Source organism: Neodiprion fabricii, chromosome 4 (genome assembly GCF_021155785.1).
Source record: "Neodiprion fabricii isolate iyNeoFabr1 chromosome 4, iyNeoFabr1.1, whole genome shotgun sequence".
Lineage (NCBI taxonomy): Eukaryota > Metazoa > Arthropoda > Insecta > Hymenoptera > Diprionidae > Neodiprion > Neodiprion fabricii.
Window position 1 is genome coordinate 29,327,473 of NC_060242.1, and position 17,440 is coordinate 29,344,912.

Below are 17,440 nucleotides of genomic sequence, written 5' to 3' on the forward strand. Positions count from 1 at the left end.
CTACCGTACGGCAGACGTGAGAGAGAATCTCGCGTCTTCCCAACTTTTCGACGTCGCAGTTCCTGCGGCTTTCATGTACCGTGAATTCGCGTTCACTTCTGTCGTTCTTCTCTCAGTGGAAAACGATCGCATGCTCGGTGATGTGCTGCGGATGCGGTTCGACTCCGACTTCAGCTGCGAACCTTGAGGCTGGCGGCTGCATCAGCGAGTACCAAAGAGACAAGGACCAGGCAAGATCTCAGACGGTAGTTCCGAGCGACTCGAGGATCGCGCTGACGCTTCACAGACCGCTGTATCCTCCAGGAAGGATAATTCACGTGGTGCGACATCATACTAACAAGAACGAGTGAGTCTGCAGCTTCTACTTCGCGCGACGAATTGTATCGTATACAGGAGAAAGAAAAATTTATACTTGCCGGGAAAAATTTTCGTGCTGGAGGCGGCTTGTTCTTTACTTGACTTGGAAAAGTTTTGGATTGAAAGTGTGTTTCCGTTGTTCGCGGAGAAAAGTTGATTGCTTGACAAACTTTAGATGAGAATTGGCTCCCCCTGGAATTCTGCAAATTTCTTTCGAATGCTGAATTCACGCTTTCGATGCAAACTTACTCTTCTCATGTTTGGATAAAAATGCATAGAAATAATAAGAAACAAAGACACGCTAGCATGTTGATACTAACGCCAATTAACCTGACACGTTTTTATTTATAGGCAAAAGTATGAGTCCCGTTGGAGGTATGTTTATCACGATTAAGTATACTACATTATCATACTGTTCCAGGAAATATCATATTCTAGGTATTATGCATCTTGGGGAGACTCGCAGCATGCAACCATGGGTCTTATTACTGTTAGTTATATTTATTCACGCGTGTCGTACCTATGTACTGCAACGTTTTCCTCTATAATATTTTCAACTTACGTCCCCCATCCGTGTTTGCCTTCAACCCCATCTATACGAAGTATTGTCCTAGTCCTCAAAGGCCTTTATACGATGAGTTACGTGGAAGACTAGGAACCCTTGAAACTTTCAAGTTTTCAATTTCAATCACCTCCGTCTTTCAAATACCCTATTGTTAATATCGTTTGGCGTCGGTATCAAAGCGAAGAATTTCAACAGTTGAATAACCGCTAACTTATGCGGTCTTCATATCGCATCGTTGGAGTATTGCTCACACGATCCGTACGTTAAGATCTGAGATGATCCAAATGCCTTTTGAACTGGCTTCTGCAAGTAGCACACGCACATTTTCTGGAACCGTTTGCTCGAAGAGCGTACGGAATTCAACACGAGTCCAATAACTAGATTCGTGTATGGAAATCGTCAGAATAATCTCAGGTGATTCTAATTTTTTTTCCTTTCTTACTACTGTTATTAGCATAATTTATTTGAAGAAAAATTCTTTTTCCTCTGACTTGAAGTTCTTCACCGATTTCCATAAACGGTCGTATATCACAACTGCAGTAACCATGAAAACCTAACAATTTGCATAGAGAATAACCGTAGAACTTTTTTTTTAAAAAGGCTAACGAATCCGAAGTTAAAATGTATGCGAAGCTTGTTAAAAATTCAGCAACGTCGTTAATTTTTCATACACACGTGTACACAAATGTAGATTTACTCACGGTCGGAGTATTAACATTACTGAAATGCAGCGTACATAAAACATCTCCAAGGATTCCTGGTCCCCCGTAAATAGCGATTTATTTATTATTCCCAACACTGCATGATGGAGTAATGAGTCCGTATAGGTTGGTATAATTGACAATGTATCGTGTGTCCGTTTTAAATCTGTAATCTTGATTGAATCTTACCTACACCACCTTTGCATAGCTTCTTACAGTGACATAGCGAGGAAGTCTCTCTATTCTAATTCCGTCGTCCGATTATCACGCCTCCTTCTATCCATCCCAACACCGTGTTGTCCGATAAACCTTTCACCCGAACCCGCGACGATAATTCTTTCGTACCGATGATCATGCTCTCCGTTTTAAAATTACAGGCAAGTCCTGAGGAAGCGTGAGCCCGTCTATCAGGCCCTCTGGGCTGGGCCCTGCGACTTTGACGAGGTCCTGATCAGTCCGGTTATGATCCAGGACCACATGCCGGACACGATGTTGAACGCCTTGAACAAGGTAAGCCTAGAGAGAAACGGTTCTTCCGTCGTCGTTACCGGTCAGCCGAGCAGAAGGTCGGTCAGTAGAAGTCCATCGGTGAAGCCAGGGTTCTACGAGCCCCTCGAGAATAGCATTGACGCTCCGGATCTCGCCGGGAAAGTTATTCATAAAGACGCGGATCCGTCGCCTTCCAATATCTCAGGGGATAGCCCGACATTTGGCGAACCGGAATATCCCCGGAGTTCCGTAGATCTCATTAACGTTTCCGAAGACGTTCCGCGTTCCAATCGCATAGCGATCATTGCCGATGTTGAGATAGTTTGATCATGTCATAGTTTCTGACAAATTCGAGGTTCCCTCGTCTTCGGTATATTCGTTTTTTCTTCTCCCTTACAGTTAGAAACGTTCATTTTTATTTTTAGACAACATTGTTTCAACATTTGCATATGTATCATCGCTACATCAACGGAACAGAATTAATTTAACGCGTAATTTGTAAATTATCACAGAATATTATATCAATATACGATTGTAGCGAATGATCGATAAATTTACCTTTACGATTTACCGATCTGCTGAAGTGCTGCATCGTTTAAGATGCGCGGAAGTAGTTCCTGGCTGTTGTGTGTAGTTAGTTTTTTTTTTTGAGGGGGGGGGGGGGCATTACACGTACAAAGGATATGTATTACACATGTTACACCGAGCTCCGAGTATTAAAGATGATCCACTACAAAAGTATTCGAATTACACGCGAGTGCTTTGAGTACATATACTGGCCGCATAATTACCTATACTCTGCACAGTATAATTACACAATATGATCCAAGGATTTGTTAGGTGAATTTTATTTCCAATTTTGACTCTGACTCGTACTGTGATTGTTCTACTATAATTATTACTATAATTTTGGTTTTCTTAAACTCTTACCGTCTTATGTTTATTGCCTTCTTTGTTATTGCTAAAATAAACTACTATTGCTTCGCCGGTATTAATGTACAATAGATATTAATAATTAGATAGATTTTTGACCACTTTTACGATAGTTCGTTCAGTTCATTTTACTGTTAACATTATTATATAGTACTAGTTTTATTGTCATTATTATTTGAATATTTATACTATTATCGTTATTTTTATTATTATTTCACTTCTGGTTCGAATACAATGTCATGTAACGTACTAAACTCAGATAGTACCGGTTGCCACATACCTATACCAATATGCATGACATCAGCGGAAAGTGAAACACTGCATGACGAGTAAATTTTACTATATTGTATACTATACTTTAAGATTGGATTATAGGCTCAAGTTTTTATTTATTACGAAATGTACCCATCAATGGAGAAAACTGTAGGTTCTTGTGGGTTTTAAAAGTTGTAGTATCCAGTTAATTGCATTTATCATCGAGATATACATGATATACAGATCGCAGACTGATATAACATGTCGTATGCATTTGAATTTACACCTAACCGTGATATTTATGAAATTAATACTTGAAGCAAGAAACAAATAAATTTCATCGGTATGTATTGCTCGTTAATACGTTATATATACTTATGTAACTATAATTTGTGTTATTGTACATGTTGTTTTTGTTTAATTTATCAATTTAAGAAAAAAAGCAAGAAGACCACTTTTAATTTGATCAACTGTACTGTGTGCCTCTAAAATTACATGATACTTTTGGCAGGTTTTTGTAAAAATTTTGTTTCTCCTAACCCATTGTTTTTTTATTTATCACATATCTTATCACCTCGGTGGGGAATATTTTCCTTCAAAATCCGTGAAAATACCGTCGATGAATTTGAATAGTACAATTTTGTCATTTTGTTTTGAGTTGTTTAATTTTATCAAGAGTTTGTCCATCGCGCTGGCACTGTAAAAAATGACCTTATAATTTTTTTTCTTTAACTGTCATAACAAAATTTTCCCGATCAATTTTCAGCATGCCTATCAGAGAAAACGCGCTCAGTAGCTAACAGTAAGCATCGGTTCAGTGTCGTCTAGACCCTACATGACCTTACACGCTTGATCTGTGTACACAACTGGGAAATAAATTGATCGGCAATATAGCTTCAGGTTATAGTTTAGCAAAAAAATGATTGATTTTCAGGTAAGATTTTTACAAAAAAATTTCAGGCTTGTCTCATACCCCAGAAACATGCGTGAGAGTGCGGGTTTTGAAAATAATTTCTAAAATAAGAAACAACGTCTGAAATAAAAGTTTTAGTATTAGAGTTGCGAGTTTGATATTTGTTCTGCTCACCGACGATACAGTTTTCTCTTTCGGTTGTCGTTTATAATACGGTCTATAAAAATGAAGGAGACGATCAATATCGTCCCGTTGAAAAGACTCGTGCGGTCTTTCACGCAAATAGTTTATACCCGGACCAACACCAGCTGTCCGGAACAACTGTGCGAAGTTTATCGCGGTTCTGAGGCTTCAAAACTCCGAACTTCCTTTCTTCTAATTTGGTCGAGCGATGGGGTTCAGACCCCGATGTGTTATAGATCGAAATTATGCTTGGATGTGCGTAGACATATTTTTGCCTAGTGATTTACCGTCTTGTTTATACCATGGTTATACGTAATCGCGACGTTGACAAGGAGAGGTCCCGCGATAAGACGAACCAATTAAACCAGTAATTTTTCAACGAACTCTTGTGTCGAAACCTAGAGACCCGTGTTTCAACGCTTTACTGAACGGGCATCCGTTAGCGAGTAGAGAAAGAAATATGCATACATCGGAAACATGCTGTTGCGTTATTTTCCGAAAGCAATTTGACTACGAAACTGAAATTACCTACAATTTCGTAGCCCTTGGGTCAATTGGCTGTATATGTATTAAGTCTCGAACGGTCGTTCGGTTAAGGGTGTGTAAATTTGTTTTTTTTTAATTCAAATCGATCCGTCCCATCGCGCGACCTCACTTTGCGAGCATGGAAACGCGCCTCTCGATCTTGCTCGCAAAATTACTCAGCCTGTTTATGTCCGTAAATAACGTACACGATGAACAAAAGGGAAATGTGGCTGAGGGTGTGTGGTGTGTGGATCAGGTGTCGGCGTGCAGAGATCGGAGTGCCGAGATGATGGCTGCGAGGTCGTCGCCCCGTTTGCTCTGTACCGACAACACCCTGGGCGGCATCCAGCTCGAAACACGACAGCGTCCCGACGCCCGCAACGGAGACCGCGACGCCGGCAAAGGTGCCTCCGCCACTGCCACCACACCCTCCCTTCGCCACGATACAAGGTATTAATGAAATATTGGGTGGGCATGCTTCGTTAAGGTCAGTAGGGAGAAGGTTGTCACTAATAAATCTCGATCGCCGTATCATCGTCATTACCGATCCACGGATCGATTCACCCTCTCCACCTTTTCTGCATTACGTATAACGTACCTATGTGTGTATGCTGTAACGCGTGCCCAACGAATCAGCCTGACGAGTAATTGGCTGTGAAGAAGCGACGACGGGCCGTTTGATACCACGAGAAAAAGTTCTTCGGCGGACCTGCTTGTCTTCCTAAGATCAGAAGATCGTCGTATATTCGACTGGATCCGCCTTTCCAGTCAGCCTGGAGTCAATCAGTTCGTAATTATTTAAATTTATGAACTTGTATCACCCCTTGTGTGCGGGGCTTTTTATTCACTCGTCCTTTGTATCTGTAATATCAAAGCTTTCGCAGCTCTCATTTGCCACAGCTAAACTTCGCCACTTTTACCCTCATTCCTGTGCAAATTGTTGAGATTTGAGCGCAGAACGTTCGTGGTAATCTATAATCTTAAGTACGGTGATTATAACCGGTTGTGTGTAATCTAAAGCTCAATTATCGCATCACCCACGTCACGTATACAGTTCGCTAATCACTGCAAGTTTAATTTCCACAGATTTATTGTACGAAATCATTTAAATTATCATTTTTCAATTCATCATCAGCGCACCGCAGGCTTGTTACGTAATCATTCGTTACATTGCGTCACATACATATAGTTGCTTGGAGATGTTGGTTTCTTATTGACTAAATTATGCCGCGATCAGACCGGTCTCTTGATTATTCCTTGATTAAAATGATGCCGGAGATTTTTCAGCAGGCCATCGCAAGCGATTTTCTAGTCTTCAATTTTGTTTTTTAAACCATCTGAATTTTCCCAACCTGTAGCTAATAAATCCATTTCGTTTTATCTTGCTGCAGTTTTATATAACAGCAGCGTTTCGTCGGTCTGCAGGTCAGTTCGCCTATTTTTGAGAAAAAATATTTTTTGATCGGCAAGGCCTTTCTGCCAAAATGTGCGACAACCTTGTCTCTACGTTGTTTTACTGGCGACTACGGAATATCGATTTTTATGCAGCTGGTTTTTCCCACTGCATTTTGTCTTGTGATCGTAACCCAAGGTTTCTTAATTAATTGTATACAACATTGTACGCGGAATGAATTACCGTTGACAACAAATATTTTTATTTCTATCACGATTTGTTTATCAGTATTAGTCAATTGTGAGGCATGTAAAATACCGAATTTTATGAATTGCGTCAGGCGTGTTAGGTATCACAGTTTGGAATTGATATTCAGTTACTTGTTGGGCCTTTGCACGTGAAGATACCAATTATTGTACAGTAAACGGACAGAAATATGCACAAGAGTAACATGTTACACTGGAGAAAAAGTAACGAGTAGATACGTAAAGTTGTTCGCTGTCGATCAGGCATGGGAACGAGCATTGCGCCGTAGGAATTGAATGTTTATTATATTTAGTTTCTCTAATTTTTCGTTTCTCTTTTTTTGGTATTATTACCATGTCGCTGGTATCGTAGTAGCGGTAAATTCATATTTGTTATACACGGCTTGTTGGCTTTATCGCTTTACATTACTTGGCACACTTATATTTTCGCTGCATGCAAAAATTCACCTACATATCATTCAGGCAGTCGACACTCACTGCAATTCATCGATCCTAATGTTTAATGACGAATGTTATTCCCTTTGACAAATACACTTTAATGTGTAGTCGTGTATCTGCCGTTATATTTCAAAAGTAGCATTACTCATCTATATCTAATCGTTCGGTATAACGTATCGACACCGGTTGTGAAAAAATAAGTAACGATCGTTGCAGTCAGGATTATAAACGTATACGCATACGTACTGCTGATTGGTTATAATTCAAATTGGCGTTCTTGTTCATGTTTTCAAATTACAAGCAGTGTAAGTTCCTCTTTGAGATAAAAATTTTGGAGGTAAATAATTTTTATCTCATTAGGGTTATCGTAAACCCTTTCTAAATGAAATGCAAACGGCCTTTTGTTATCTGGAGAAGTTTAATACAGAGAACTGCTGAACTTTGTAGGGAAAGTTAGAGTTCGCAAAATGTGGGGAAATTAGTTTGCGATGTTCGAAAAATATTTAGGGAATTCCGGCTTGAGTTTAAAAACTTTTTTTTTATTGTCAACTTATCATAGTCACTTCAATAGCAATCCTTGCATTGCACCATTCCAAAATTTAAGACTTGACAAATTACTTTCTACATTGTCAATACTCTTACCGTTAGTTTCAGAGCGTATAAGAGTGCACGTTTGAGAAATTTTCATTCCTCATACGATCAGCAGTTTTAAAGAACCTCGCAAACAGCCGCAACTGCATCGATTCTGTAAAATTGCTTAAATCCTGCCAATTTCAAACTTTCTACTATACGGATCAATATAAAAGATGCACTCTCTGCTATAACTTCAAAGTCAGCAACAACTTGCAAGGATTTTTCAGATCACACGGGCCTTTTGCGTGGAAGATATCGATTTGCGCTATGTTTGGCGTATGGTATACCATTCCATTCGTTGTCAGTAAGAAAGCGGGTACTAGTTTCAATTGACACATTTCACTTTATACCGAAAGAAATGAATCGATGTAATTAAACGATTACGATAATTGGCATTCAATATAGTCGCGTAACGTACCCTGGGAGACAGCAAACATTCAAATCCAAGAGAATGGTATCTGATAGGAAGACTATTACAGTTTGGAAAAGAATTTTTTAGTTTGTACCAAGTATAACGTGAATTAAGTAATGAAAACATTAAAACCGTAAAAATTTGCACGATCACTTCTGCGCGACGATATTCGACATCACGTCCCCCGTGTGAGGTACAAAAATTGATAAAATTCGTAGAAAAGAACCTCGTCGCTCCGGCGCGTCCCGACCAGGCGAAAAGGGACGTCCCCCAAGAAACTCTAATGAAATTATCCCAGGTTATAACGACGCTGGGTCCAGCAAAGCCACAGAGGACCGGAACGTCGGCGCATACGTCTTCGGCGGAGGCCTCGGAGGTCCGGGAGGCCGTCGAGGTCCAGGAGGTCGAGATCGAGCCGGAGATGAGAGCTTTGCTGTCCCCGCCGAGTCCCGCCAAGCTTAAAACAGCCGCAGGAACGCCCCCGCACAGATTGTGCCTCGAAACGAGCTTCACGTCCCTCCACAGACCCCCAGAGTTTCACCGGGACGCGGGGCGCCTGCAACCCAGCCAAGTCTCGAGAGGGCTGCGCTGGGAATACGTCGGTGCTGTTCCGAGATCGAACGATGGAAAATTGTAAGAACCGGAAGCTCCGTTATACCCGAAATCTCGAGGCGGCAGGCACCGAGGCGGTCCCGCATCCCCGTATAAACTACAAACTGCGCACGTACTTACGATTAGGATCTAGAATCATTCTTCGTACACGCGGTTCAACGCGCCTTTGGCGAATGATCTTTTTCACTTTTCCTTCTTTATTTTTCTGTCGAATCACCATCGGGCGTAATGAGACGAGATTTCTTAGCAACCTTCTTACCGTTCTCGCTGCAACCCTGAGTAACCTACTCGTATCTCGCGTGCTCTTCGACCGAATTAACACCCCTTTCTACAGATCCCGAAACTTGGGAGAGTGGGACAACATTCGAGCTTTGGCACCCTTGGCCACGCCGGAAACTCTGTCCGAAGCCTCGAGCGATCCTCCGTCCCCGGTTCCTCCCCCGCGGCCGATGAGGCGGACGCCGAAGATTCCTGGCAATTTATCTACCGCCGCTGATGACCTCAAGAATAATCTACACTTTGCGATGTTGTCCGCTAAGAATTACTTCCTCAAGGAGGAAACTAACGGCAGTCATAGCAGCGGAAACAGCGAGGCGAGCTATGAGAGCGCCAAAAGTCTCGGCGCCGGAATTCCTCCTCCGGTACCGAGGAGAAGAGATTCGGTCATTGTCAGGAGGTATAGTTAGACATTCCCGTTATTTGTTTCTTTTTGTTGGTACCGCACTGATAGCGTGATTTGCGTGCTGTAAGTGAAATAAAATTGGAATATATAGGATTTTCTGGACAGATCTTATACAGCTGCAGGTATATAGTTTCGTGCGCAAAAGTATACAGAAATCAGCGAGTATAATAACTCGACGCAAGAAATGGTGGTTAGATGTAGCTTACCGCAAAAAGGTTCGATCTGCAAATTATATGGCTTTGTACTAAGTCATTAAATAGTCGTTAACGTTTATTCGGAGAGTACTAGATCAATTGTTTCGTGTTTGAACATGTTAAATTTTAGGCACTAAGAAATACCGGGTTCCAGATGATCTAGAATTATGTAATTGAAACGTCAGGTTCTCTGAGCACGCGCAATATATTAAAACGTACACGTATACGAGCAATTATATAAATAGGTATACTTTCTTCGAGTTGGTCGGGAAGCGTTCGGTTAAAACGCACGTGTTGTATAATATTATCTCGAAAAGCTTGAAACAGACTGATTCAAGTATACAAATGTATGCAACTTTCAATCACGTTACAAAATTCGGTACATACTTATTATACATACGAATGTTGTATCTTAATGTTGCAACGGAGCAGAAAAAAGAAAACATTTCTATTTTGCCAGAGAACATAGAATTTGTACTGCAGCCTGCTGCAGGGATGACATTTCTGAAAACTCGTCCTCGCCATCCTCGAGAATATCTCACACTTCGCATAGGGTCCAAGATGACTTCGCCAAGGAGGAACACGACACAAACGGATCGAGTTTGGACTTTTACGAAGCACAGGTAAGACCCCAAACATCGTGTATCGTATTATTACATCACGGTAGGGTGACAAAAACGTTAAACTTGTCAGTTCTCGGCTGTAACTATAGTTTCTACGTCACTGAGAAAAATTTCATTTGTTCTAGTAACTAGAAAAATTCAGTAAAACAGGTATCGTTAAAAACCCTGTTTAAATATTATTGTCATTACGAAAAACGAGGTAAGCGTAGCCATTTTGCGCTATTGTCGATTCTTTTTTCGTAATTGCAAGGCAAAATCAGTTTGTTCGGTTTACTCTACTTTTTCAGTCAAATAAGGCTTTAACATCAATTTATCGTTGCACAAGCGTTAAGTTTTCGCAACAGTTACAAGAGAATATAGTAACAGTGATCGTAATGAGAAAGAATAGCAACGGATAATAGAATTTCCGGTAACAGCTAGAAAACTAATTTTCATTTTCTACCTAGAACTATATTTTTCGATTGTGGTAAAAAAAGAAAATAGTTAAGGACTGAGCGGTAACTGGAACTAAAAATTTCCCTCAGTGTACGATACAATTGTAGGATTCGTTCGGCCAACGGGAAAGCAGCAACGAAGTCTTTCTGAGCGTCCGGAGTTCCCCGGAGTGCAAGGGTCTGATGACGCCGGCGGTCGACCTGGGGGTCGAATGGAAACGGAAATTTGATCCTCCGAGACTCGGCGGAGACGCCTCCCTGCCCCTTCTTCACGGCCTGTCGCCGACGCCTCCTCACGCGCAGCACAATTCGCCTTTCTTCAACGCGAAACGAAAGAAGTACGTTTACCCGATCACGATGGTCGGCAGGGGTGAAAGTAGTGTATAGTGTATCGCCGTTAGAAAATGGGACCATTTGTAATTTAGTATAATCAGAGCGCAATAGACGATAAAACTGAACATGGCAGTTATGAAATAAAGAAAATGAAGATAAATAAAAAATTAACGATGCCGATAATGATGTATTTAAATGAGAAGCATTAACGATTATATGTATAACAGATTATATATAATAATACAAAGTGTGAAAGAATGAGTGACAAACATTTTATAGAAACTACAACAGTTTTTTTTTAATAACATAAAATTTTTATGGTTACCATTCGTTTGATTCTAATTATCGAACGGAATAGTGCTTCCGGATCTCGTAGATTCTTTACTTTCTCGTAAACATGTGTAATACGTTGATGTAGTGAAATAATAGATTACGGTTGTGATGGCATTTATTCGATTTCAAATTCAATTGTGTGGTAAATTATTCTTTTGTCACTCGGTTAAAGTAGTGTAGAATTTGAAAAAAAACGTTTAATGATTGGTTTTGATTATTAAAGAAAAATTACTAAACGATTAAATCTGTTAAGAACACAAAAAAAAAAAAATATTAAAAGAAACATGTTTACTTCGCATATTGTGATGAAAATGTCATAATTCAAATGATATGCGAGAGACGAATGATATGAGTATGACACTCAAGTAGAGATAAAATGTACCTAATTATATTAAATAATTAATACATAAATTTTAAAGCCATTGTACCTATATAAAGAAAGAGAGGGAGAGAGGTTGAGAAAGAGAGGGAAAAAAAAATAATAAACAAAGCAAACCTATACCACGTAGTAACGCATTTATAAGTTTTAGCTGAAGAAAAAAACGTCTCAAAACCATCATAAGATATTGCAAATAATAAATGAGATTAGTTTAGAGACAAATAGAGTGCTGTTACGTGTTATCATGAGTATTGGGCGAAGAATAAATTTTTATGAAATAAAAACCCGAATCGAATCGGTAGAATTCAGAATTTGAAAACGAAATTCGAATAATACGCTGTTTCCCTCTCTGGCCGAGGAGCATTCTGGGAGTTCATTTGCGATTAACTGCTGCTGCCGTCGCGGGCAGCAAACGAACGTAAAACCTAACCTCAAATCGATGTACTCAAATATAGCGGTTAGAATTACATTTTAGTGTCGTGTCGGAGTTGATTTTTATTCGAAAGAGACTTGTTAGACGAATTTTTGTATCTAAAAGTTGATTCATTTTGTGAAAATCTACAAGTCAGTTCCGCTCTGCATCGTTGAAACGTTCATTCAACACTTCAAAACATTCGACAAGCCTTTCGATAAACATTGTCCCGACAATTGTGCATTGTTTCTTCAACAAAAATGAACTCACTGCCCTTGTAATTGCGCAATGCTGATGTTATGATGCACCAGAATGCAGTATATCACTGCATTCGTACTGATCCTTTTGTGGACGGTGAAAAAGCTACAATGTGAGTAAAATTACATTTCAAATTAACGCGAAATAAGTCCCCGACGTTTTAAAGTTAACAACATAAAGACTTATCCCATGATAATAATATTCTAGCTTTTGACACATGTTTCATTTTACTAAATTCTTTTATCTCCTGACGATGCAGTTCATCTAACATCACTGCAATAACAAAATTCGAAAACACTTCTAGTCGTTTGCTCATGATTTGCAATGATTCATTAGCTTGCATCAACTGGGATTATTTTTCTGTAAACAACACTTTTAGACTTACGATCCCCATGCCCCGATTTGGGTCATGAACAGTGCTAATACGTTTGAGATAATTTTTAATAACGGATCAGATGGCACACGCTGTCTCGCCTTTCTCAAATTTTATTTATTTATTTTTTTTGGGAACATTGGATTTTCACATTTATTTTACTAAAGTATATTTTTTTAAACTATGTTTTATCAATAAATCTCATGGAGTGTGGAAAATGACTGGTGCTTGGAATCTTTATTTTGGAACATTCTCAACCTTGCCAAAGTTTTGATCCGATTTTAAACTTGCAAAATTCGTAAAAAATATATTATGTAAGAAGATATGTATTTTTGTTCTATCATTAGGTTCAGACCGGATGAACAATACAGCGGGACACATAGTGAAGCTGGTTGTATCGCCGAAACCAATCGAAGGTGTGGGAATCAGGCCGATTATTCTTAAGAAAGAATCTCAATCTTTGAATTTGACGTGTCAAATTGTTTATCAAAAAACGGAGAGAAATGACATTCCATTACCGTATGAAGATCCACTGCCAACTTACATCGTTGACTGGAAAGCTTTGAATTCCAATGATAATCGGTTAGGGAATTTTGCTGATAATATTTATTAGTTAACAATTCTCTTTCGCGATTCTCTCATCTTTACACAATTCACACTGCAATTAGGTTCAAACGTGGTCAGAATGAGAACAGCGCTTGGCTCTGGTTTGAGAAGCTCGCGGAAGCAGATGCTGGAGATTACAGCTGCCATGCCATTTCGTTGAACGCGTCTAGACAGCCTAAGGTGTCTGCCGAGATTCATTTGTCTGTCAAAAACCGTAAGTGTGGCTTTGGTTTCGGACAAATGTAGAAAATTTATTACCCTGATATTTTTTCAGAAGTTGGAACATGCGGATCAAACTGGTTCAGATGCTACTCATCCCGCTGCATCAACCGGCGATATCTGTGCGATGGCATGGCCGACTGCGGGGATGGAGAGGACGAAACAGCCGTTGCTGGCTGTGGGCCGGATCCATGTGCCGGAAAGATACCTTGCGGGGAACGTTGTTTACCTCGTGCTTGGTGCTGCGATCTTGGTAACTGTAATGCAAGCTTGCCAATTGTTCGTCCCGATCCACCTGGAATTATTTCTACCGACCAGCAGCGGTTCAATGATATGGGATTTCTGCAAACTACTATCTACACTGTCATTGGTGAGATCAACTTCTTTCTCTACTTTGTGCTGTTCTTAGTGTAATTTTATAGTACCTATTTTGGTATAAAATTTCACGTTAAAAGTGATTTCAGTCTTTATTAACATTTGTCATCTGATGTCAAACGATTGTTACTTGTAATGAATTGATATTTACATTTCAGGTTGCGCAATGGCATTCATGTTCATCGTTACAATACTAGTTATAATGATATGTAGAGTTCATATGAAACGTGCCATGAATTCGAGATGTCCGCAACAAGTGAGAAATCCAGGGTCGCGACCACGCCATAGCGTCCCATTGTATGATCTTGATGTGTACTTAAATAGAACTGCGGATATTAATAACCAAGGAGGTAAGCAAGATTCAACTCCGGAAAGTATCTATTTATTACCTAATACATCCTACCAAATGCTATACGTTTTTCTAGGGGTCACAGTAACTTATAACATCAATAATGGAGTTCAATTTGTTGGAAGGCCTGTAGAGCCACCACCATATTCTGAAATTGCACCCGTTCCCCCGAGGGAAGGCCCTCCACCCCCATATGTGTCCCGCGAAAATCTGCTTGACTCTCCGATCGTGTCAAACTTGAATTCCAATGAAGTCCAGCAAGCGAACAGTCATAGTTTAACTACGGAATTTATTAACAACGAAGGTACGGGATCTCGGATTGCTTGTAATTATCAGAACAATCTTAACTCGGCAAGTGTTAATTGTTTTTCGAGTGGTCAGATACCAGGGCCCCAAACTACACCGGGTTTCAATCGTTTCAACATGAGTTTAATATGTGATAATACGTCGAACACGACATTAAATACTTCTACTAGTACAGCTCTTAATACTAGCAGCAATTCGGACTCTAGTAGTAATGATTCTGTCGGGAATTTTGCCATCTGCAGAAACATAACGTCACATTCGCAAAATTTCGAGCCGGAGTATACAGAAACAGATTCACTCTTGACAGAAAATCGTCGCGATGTTCAGACCCAGTGTGCAGATCGTATTGTCCGAAGTTCTGATTACCCTTGTACAGTTTTGAACGGCCAAATAACTAATGGAATTCAAGATACGGTTGGAGTTTTAAAGAACACCACGAGTGCAGAGGTTCCTGCATTGTTATCCGATAATCACAGTGGTCAAACTCCTAAAGAAACACTGAACGATGTCAGTAATAACTTTGATTCGAAAATGAGTACAAATTTTCCTGTCAACAAACGGTATGAATCACAAATATTGAAAAACTTGGAAGCAGAATCTTCTTTCTTAGACTCGGAATTCAAAATCTCATGTTCTGGTGAAACTAGGATAAATAAGAATGATAATTCGGTTCAGAAGTCAATTCCAGTTGGGATAAATTCGTTGAGCAATCAAGACATGGATTCTACCTTGCAGAGACTTAGCTCCAAAACAGTTTTGGACCTGAGCTTACTAGGTGAGTCGTCGAAAAATAATTTGTCAAGAAATAATAGCGAAACTGCGAGATCCTTGCCATTTCATTTAAATTTCAACAACCCGGTGCGCGGTTATGTAGAATCTGACAGAGATTTAGGCGGATATAACTCGAGTCTAGTAATTGCAAATGGAGATCCAATCAAAACACACCGTATATTAGAAACGAATAATCTTTCGTCTACAAATGACTCTGTGAAGTCCTCCTCCAGAATGAGTACAATTAGGAAAGATTTAAGCGATCGTGTATCAAACGTGTCTTTGAGTCGGGAAAACCTCGCTACATGCACAGAGGACTCACCGACTAATGCTGATGAAAGTATGGAACGTTTTCCTGGATATTTGAATATAAAAGACGACCAAATGCTGAGGGTGCCTTTAGTAGCTACTGAAGATAGCTTGGTGAATTACAATAATTTCACTGCCAGTCTGACCACGAGTGATATACTGGAAGATGGCAAACAGACTATTCAATCTGAAGGCAGTATGCCGATAAGAGAAACTGAACCGTTGGTAATGCCTTTGCGTGAGTCGTTTATTGGCGTTCGAAAAGAAGAATGAAAATATTTTTAATAACAACTATACGAAAACGATTTTACAAGGCCTCGATGAGGTGAAATTTTAGTGCACAGCACATTTGAATTCAAGAAAGTGTTCTTATATCGATGACGCGACAGTGACCCGTGTTTTTTTGGTTTGTCGAATACATTTCTACTGTTGATTGTAAAAATAAGATGGCAGCAGCTAATCAAAGTTGATGTAGAAAATAGACTCATGTACAAGCTTAAACGCAGGCGGTTTTTCATTTACTAGAAGACTAAGGTGATAATCTATTACACTTGGCAGCATAGAATACATATTGCACTTGTAATCAGTAAAGCTCTTATACCTCGGCTCACTGTTGCAAGAGTATTAGTGCAGTAGTGACGGCAGTTAACTCAGCTTTAAGGAGAAACAAAAAATTAACTCAATTAAAAAACGAAGTCAGTCTTCCCAATTCAAGTTTCGCCAATCCTAAACTATTATCAATTATTCGTTTCTTTAATTTTTTTTCCCCGCCCACATTTTATGCGAATATTTTTACGAAGTATGAAGAGTATTTACGAAGTATTATAGGACAGGATCATTTCATACGAAATTGTGCAATCGATTCACGCTCATATCTCCGAAGTGGCTAATGTTTTTTGGACATTGGAATCGGGTTCTTCAAGCAATTTCACATAAGAAATGTTACTTACAATTATTCTTACGCTCACGGAAAGAGTAGACACATTTTTTTACGACTTATACGTCGTAATTGTCGCTGAAACCGTTTAAAATTCGTACAGCATGAAATGGCTGCACCATTTGATGTAGAATGACCGAATATATCCTTGATTATTCAACTTCACTAATAATAGGTAATGAATTTTATTTAATTTCTCATATTTTTTAACAGAACAGTTTTGTTCTCGAATTTTCGAATAAATATAGTAATTATATAATCGTAACTTACAATTAGTTATACGAAATGAAATTCACTCAACTACCAAGGATATAGAAAAAAAAGTTACGATATCTTGCAATAATCATTGTAATGCCTCTATTAAAGCTGATAGATTTTAAATCAAATATTAGATAGTGTCAATCTATATTTAAACTAGACATACGTATTGAGAATCAATTGACTTAATAATAATGGTTAAAGTACAGTAGACAATAAGGGATTAACGCATGCATTATGCAGAATGCCAATTGTAGATATATTCAAAAGCTGTGTGTGAATATTTTATGCATTGTGTTCAAGAAAAGACTAGAAAATATTTTTGATTGCATCGACATCGGCGGTTATTCATATCAATGTTATAAAGGAAGACATGTAATAAAACTAAAAAACAAAGAGAATGTAAGGAAATCGGATATGAAAGGAATCGTCTATAATGCGTTACATATCGAGTGAATGATGTTGGAATATAACATCTTACTGCATTGTGATTATTTACATAGGTATACATGTATGTATGTACAAAGATATAGTTGTACATTTTTTTAGGATCCTGCTTAGAGTTGTTTTTGCGTTCCGTTTTTATTGCGCACACGTTTTCAGAGGCTCAACTA

General features: G+C 39.2%; 2 protein-coding genes across 15 annotated transcripts in view; both read left to right on the forward strand.

Moving 5' to 3' along the window:
* Window positions 1-11,601, forward strand: part of LOC124180940 (diacylglycerol lipase-alpha) — a 51,630-nt gene extending 40,029 nt beyond the window's left edge. For 6 of the 13 annotated variants that reach the window (XM_046566895.1, XM_046566900.1, XM_046566896.1 and 3 more), the window contains 7 exons: window positions 117-346; window positions 709-732; window positions 2,001-2,133; window positions 8,362-8,696; window positions 9,010-9,351; window positions 10,012-10,174; window positions 10,717-11,601. In XM_046566895.1, coding sequence (XP_046422851.1) covers window positions 117-346; window positions 709-732; window positions 2,001-2,133; window positions 8,362-8,696; window positions 9,010-9,351; window positions 10,012-10,174; window positions 10,717-10,995 — 1,506 coding nt within the window. In that variant the 3' untranslated portion in view covers window positions 10,996-11,601. Of the gene's footprint in view, window positions 1-116; window positions 347-708; window positions 733-2,000; window positions 2,134-5,141; window positions 5,372-8,361; window positions 8,697-9,009; window positions 9,352-10,011; window positions 10,175-10,698 lie in introns of those variants that run through there. The other 7 variants (XM_046566902.1, XM_046566903.1, XM_046566905.1 and 4 more) reach the window with 7 other exon arrangements.
* A 154-nt stretch (window positions 11,602-11,755) lies between these two features.
* On the forward strand, window positions 11,756-16,522 carry LOC124180942. Of its 2 annotated transcripts, none has more exons than XM_046566909.1 (6): window positions 11,756-12,435; window positions 13,044-13,278; window positions 13,365-13,516; window positions 13,577-13,891; window positions 14,055-14,246; window positions 14,322-16,522. In XM_046566909.1, exons 1-6 carry the CDS (start codon window positions 12,378-12,380, stop codon window positions 15,902-15,904), a joined length of 2,535 nt encoding a protein of 844 aa, XP_046422865.1. In that variant the 5' UTR covers window positions 11,756-12,377; the 3' UTR covers window positions 15,905-16,522. The 2 variants fall into 2 exon arrangements, with proteins under 2 accessions (XP_046422865.1, XP_046422866.1); XM_046566910.1 differs by having other exon boundaries at window positions 13,580-13,891.
* The last annotated feature ends 918 nt before the right edge of the window (window positions 16,523-17,440 follow it).

Coding starts and splice junctions, on each gene's coding strand:
- LOC124180942 (XM_046566909.1), top strand. CDS start 12,378: ATGCAGTATATCACTGCATTCGTACTGATCCTTTTGTGGACGGTGAAA. Junction 13,279..13,364: donor TTGAATTCCAATGATAATCG/GTTAGGGAATTT, acceptor CACTGCAATTAG/GTTCAAACGTGGTCAGAATG. Junction 14,247..14,321: donor GGATATTAATAACCAAGGAG/GTAAGCAAGATT, acceptor ACGTTTTTCTAG/GGGTCACAGTAACTTATAAC.